At 43.8% G+C, this 5,450-nt stretch overlaps 1 protein-coding gene across 1 annotated transcript; it reads left to right on the top strand.

Moving 5' to 3' along the window:
- The first annotated feature begins 2,482 nt into the window (after nucleotides 1–2,482).
- Nucleotides 2,483–4,440, top strand: LOC123443594 (protein translation factor SUI1 homolog). The gene is made up of 5 exons (XM_045120045.1): nucleotides 2,483–2,638; nucleotides 3,405–3,512; nucleotides 3,734–3,945; nucleotides 4,030–4,083; nucleotides 4,176–4,440. The coding sequence occupies exons 2-5, from the start codon at nucleotides 3,476–3,478 to the stop codon at nucleotides 4,218–4,220; spliced, it is 348 nt and encodes a 115-aa protein (XP_044975980.1). The 5' UTR covers nucleotides 2,483–2,638; nucleotides 3,405–3,475; the 3' UTR covers nucleotides 4,221–4,440.
- The last annotated feature ends 1,010 nt before the right edge of the window (nucleotides 4,441–5,450 follow it).

The raw sequence follows: 5,450 nt of genomic DNA, 5'->3' as shown, positions 1-5,450 counted from the left end.
GAGCAAATCTGTATTTTCACGAAAGCAAATATGTGATTCTCATAAAAAAAACTGAAAACTAAAAAAATCCCGCACAAAAAAGTAAAAATTCTCCAAAACCTTTGGAAATTGACAAGCCCCCCCACAAAAAGAGGAAACTCATCTAAAACGTGTATATGAAAAAGAAATCTACTATAAACGCTCAACATGTGACATGTAGGGTCGGCTGGACGCACCACTTAACGTGTTCCCAGAACACCAAAACTGGCCCTTCGAGGTCCCTAGCAGAGGCTAACCTCGTTGCTCCCTTCATGCGAAACAGGAGTTACTCTCATTATAAGCTTATAAGCAAGATATAGCTTTGCACCCGGAATTTCCTATACGACACTCACTGCGTCATATGCTTGAGTCGTCAAATAGGCTTGATTGAACTGGACCGGCTTATTTTAACAGCAGGCCGAGCGAGCGCTCATAACAGTTTTCTTGTTATTCCTCCTTTTTTTATTGTTTTCCTGGTTATCTTTTTTTCTAATTTTATTTTTTGGCTTTATTTCCCTTTTTATAAAATTAAGATTATAAATAATGTTTAGAATTTAATATTTCATAATTTATTCCATTTTTATGCAAAAATCAGAAATCAATAATTTTGCTCATGTTTCAAAAAAAATGTTTATGATTTTCAAAAAATGTTCTCAATTTCAAAAAATACGTTTTCAAAAGTTACTTCACTTTTTGTAAAAAAAATCGCGTTTAAAAAATGTTTGAAAATTTAAAAATGTCCTGAATTTCAATTTATCGGTCACATTTTCCAAAAGATGTGTAAAATCTGGAGCTATCATCTATCGAAATATTGGGAGATCCTCCTTCACCTAAAGAAGATTTGATGTTCGAACTAAAGAAACTCCTAGATATTTTGAAATATGCTTATCTAGATGAAAAAGAAGATATGTCGTGTTATTATCAATGCTAATCTTTGAGTGAACGAAGAAAATAAACTACTGAAAACATTGAAGAAACATCACGCTGCAATTGTTATACTCTGAATGATCTTAAGGGCACCAGTCCTTCTTTTTTATAACAAAAGATGCATTTGGAAACTGATGCTAAATCAATCATTCAACACTAACGTCGCTTGAACCCTAAAATGAAGGATGTGGTAAGAACTGAAATACTATAGCTCTTTGAGGCACGTATAATCTATCCTATAGTTGATAATGTATGGGTAAGTCATGTTCATTATGTCCCTAAGAAAGGACGCATTATTTTTATTCCTAATGATAAAAATGAACTTATCTCACAAAGAGTTGTAACCGGTTATAGGATGATAATTGATTTTAGGAAGTTAAACCAAGCTATTAGGAAAGTTCACTGCCCTTTTCCTTCATTGATCAAATGCTAGAAACATTGTCTAATCATACACATTTCCGTTTCCTAGATGGATATTTTTGTTTCTCTTAAAGACATGTATCACTAGAAGATCAAGAGAAAACTAGATTTGATTGTCCTATTAGAACTTATGGTTATAGACTTATGCCTTTTCGCCTATGTAATGCACTTGCTATTTTTAAAAGATGTATGATTGTTATATTCTCTGATTCCTGCGGTAAAAAAGTTAAGGTCTTCATGGATGATTTTTTTTTTCCGTATACGGAACTTATTTTTATGACTCTTTGAGCAATCTTGATAGTGTTTTGTCGAGATATGAAGAGACACGTCTCGTCCAGTGTCACTTTATGATAAATGAAAGTATAGTAATTGGTCATAAAATATCTCAAAGAGGCATAAAAGTAGACAAAAGCTAAAGTTGATGTCATTAAGGAAATGACGTGTCCCGAGGATATCAAAGGTATACGAAGCTTTCTCGGTCATGCAGGTATTCAAGTCAAAACCTGATGGCCAATTGGAGCGACACTGCAAGAGCTCGTTAGTTTTGTGTTGATCATTTAATCGGTTTGTGGCTTTGTTGTAACTTGCTAACCAACCATTTTTATTTTCTTTTGCTAACCGGACATTCATGAACTTATACGCAAAGACGGAGAAGAAACGTCTTCATCTATATGCATTCTTCATGATTGGTTGAAGTTGAATGGCAAAGCAAGTGGCTCGCCGCTATTTTCAATCCGGTCAGGAGTGCCATGCTCAATGAAGACCAAGGTGATGATCCAACCATGACAACCCAAATCGGACTTGCTCTATCGAAAAATGGTAAAAATGGCTAGGTATGAGGGAAGGGAGGATGTGAGAAGAAAAAAAGCGAGAAAGGACGACAATCAAAATGACCATGGCGAATCAGGTCGCCCAATCCAGCGGTCCAGCGAACGTTCGCGGAATACGATTCCCGTTAATGAATGACCATGGAAATTAAAGAATGGTCATATAGAAATATATGAATTCCTACTTAAATTAAATTGTTTTCTTTTCTGGATGGGTCGGAAGGAATCCAGAACCCTAGAGCCGTGTACAGACAGCTCCTCCCCCTCCCCCTCTCTGCTGCATAAGGCGGTTTGCCTAACTATACGTTTCCTCCCACTATAAGTGCGCGTCACCTCCCGGCCGCCCAAGCTCGTATCCGCCTCTCTCCCCCTCTCTCTCTCTCTCTCTCTCTCGCCTCGCACCGCGTCCCCTCCCTCTCCTTTCGCGTGCGCTCCACCAGCAAAAGGTAACCCGCCCGCTTTCCCCTCCCCCCCTCCCTCCCACCCGATTAAATCCGCGAGCTAGCTAGCGCTAGTATTTGGGCATCTCTGGGATTTCTACCGCGTCCCGTCGCGAGGTCTCGATCGCGCCCCGCCGCCGCGGTTACTGATTCCGGTGGTCGCCGGATCTCGGTATTCTGGCGGGGGCCTTTGTTTTTTTTTAATTATTTATTTTTGGTGCATGGATTGACGCGATTTGTTCCTGATTTCGCGTTCGTGGCGGCTGGGAAGTCAGGGTGGACGGGGCGATCTGTGTCGGTTCGGTTGTCGGGCGGTCAGACTTTGGGGAATTTCTTAATCTTGGTGATTAAATAAGCTGGTGATTTTTTTTACGGATCAATGATTATTCTCGCCGTCTGGGCTGTTCGGACTCCGTATATTGCTTAAATTGAATCGATTCGTTTGCGTACGCGGCGAATTCGTCTCATGGTGATGGGGAAATGGTTAGATGCGTCGATTTGTGCAATCCTCGGAGAGTTTCGTCTTACGTTCATCCGTTTCCGGAGGTCGTGTAATTCCTCTGCACGCGTGCGCATACTGTTCAGGAGTTCATTGGCCTGTAGATCTGTTAATCTGTTTTGTTTTGGTCGATAGTCAGTTTACTATGTGTCGGCTAGGCATGTGCACCTGCTTTACTTCAGTCCTGCATATATCGCTTTCAGTTGTTATTTTTCAACATTTTTAGTCATCACTGAATGGACGGCATCTGATGGATATTACGATTTCCTGCAGCTTCCACATAAAGAAGAACAAGAGAAACCTTGATCTGTTGGGTGCCAGTCAAACCTCAACAACCAAGTTTCATGTCTGATCTCGACGTTACGCTTCCATCTGCCTTCGGTATGCTTCTATCACATACGTGTCTGTTTCTTCTGATGAAATAAATGCTAAATTGAACATTCTCTAGTCTGATGTATAACTTGTCACCTGATCACCTAAACAAGGGTTTGATGTTTGTTCTGACCCCCTTTTCGTGACACTACGATGTTGTTCATCGTGACCTTTGCATGTAGTGGAGCCCTACCTACATGTTTTCTGATGTGGTGTGTCTTCCTTTGCAGATCCTTTTGCTGAGGCAAATGCTGAGGATGCTGGTGCAGGCCCCGGCGCAAAAGATTATGTGCATGTGCGCATCCAGCAGCGCAACGGCAGGAAGAGTCTGACTACTGTTCAGGGCCTAAAGAAAGAGTTCAGCTACAACAAGATCCTCAAGGATCTCAAGAAGGAATTCTGCTGCAATGGCACAGTAGTCCAGGATCCCGAGCTAGGCCAGGTATGATACAGCCGGCCGTGCTTCAACTGCTTTTCAGTTCTCTACCTGATGTTGGTATACTGACTAGAAGTTCGCCCTCTGCAGGTCATTCAGCTTCAGGGTGATCAGCGTAAGAATGTTGCTACTTTCCTAGTCCAGGTAAATTTCGACATCCAACAAGACGGAACACCGTTTTCCATTCCATCAAATGTTTCTGTGACTGATTATGGCATCCTTCCTGTTGTGCCTAGGCCGGGATTGCGAAGAAGGAGCTCATCAAGATCCACGGCTTCTAAGCCAAGGCCACCGCCACCACCGATAAATGCTCGAGCCGCAAGCCAGTTCTTCCCCTATATTGAAGACATAAGGCATTCTCTATATATTGCCGCTTGTTTGGACCGTCTCTTGCTTGATGCAAGTTGTGTTGTCACCTGATTATTATGCTGCTGTACCAGCACATCAGTATGGTTTGTCCGAGATGTTGCCGACTAAATAAAAATCCCTATCGTTTGTCTATGGCTCTGGTTTTGGTCCCAGCTGTGGTTTCTTTCGTTGTCGTGATTGTGGATGATTGTTTGTTTTTGGTTGTTCGTCTGATGAGCCCAATGTGCGGCATGCTCGTTTGCTGATTCCGTGATTCGGGGCCTGCCTCGTTTTGGCGGATCCTTAGTCGGCAGAAGCATCCGGCACGAACCAAATCTGTAGCTCGTGGACAACGACAAGTCATCTGAGACCACACCGCTCGGGGGAAGCTTATCTCAAGGTGCGAGCTCGACTTTAGTTAGCCATGTGCTAGTGGAAGAGTAGAGTCACGAGTCCTCTGCCAATTCACGGACGTCATCTACTGAACTATCTTTTTAAGAGGGCCGGCGGCAAAAATGCACTTCCCATGAACAGCAAGCGAAGTAGAGATCAAATGAACCATATACTCCAGGGAGCACCTGTACCTGTCAGCAGATCAATATCCGTGGAGTCGGCCAAGAGACACGCGCAGGATGGAGTTGGTCAAGAGGAAGGGCCTGAGGCACATGCAAGGGGCGAGGCCACTGCGGTCGCGCAGCACGAAGACGCCAATGACCGAATGAAGGCTTCAACAATGAAGGCCTTGTTGTATTTAGGGGTAAACCATAGCCAGCACGTGCTCGTTAGCATATCCTCGGATGATGCTAGTCGTCGCGCGCGTCTTGCACGAGTCGATTTTCGACTTTCACGTCTACCCGTAAGGTAGCCGCTTCTTCGAAGAATGCTCGTCGAAGGTGAGCATCGTGGCCCCTTCCATGCCCGTGCCGGTGACCATCGACCTTAACGCCGCGTCGATGGCAGGCGGATCATCGTCTGGAGGCATGAGGAAATGCCAACGCGAGATGCCAGCCGACATGCTCACCGGTGCCCGCAGTCTGTTCGACGGAATGCCGGCGCCCTTTGATGATGACACATTCAACTGTTTCCTCGAGAACATGATCTTCGAAGGTGCGCCGACAGCTGGTGCGTACGATCCTGATGACACGTTCAACTGTTTCCTCGAG

The sequence above is a fragment of the Hordeum vulgare genome, chromosome 1H (genome assembly GCF_904849725.1).
Source record: "Hordeum vulgare subsp. vulgare chromosome 1H, MorexV3_pseudomolecules_assembly, whole genome shotgun sequence".
Classification (NCBI taxonomy): domain Eukaryota; kingdom Viridiplantae; phylum Streptophyta; class Magnoliopsida; order Poales; family Poaceae; genus Hordeum; species Hordeum vulgare.
The sequence above is the reverse complement of the archived record's forward strand: the minus strand, read 5'-3'. Positions and strand labels throughout refer to the sequence as shown.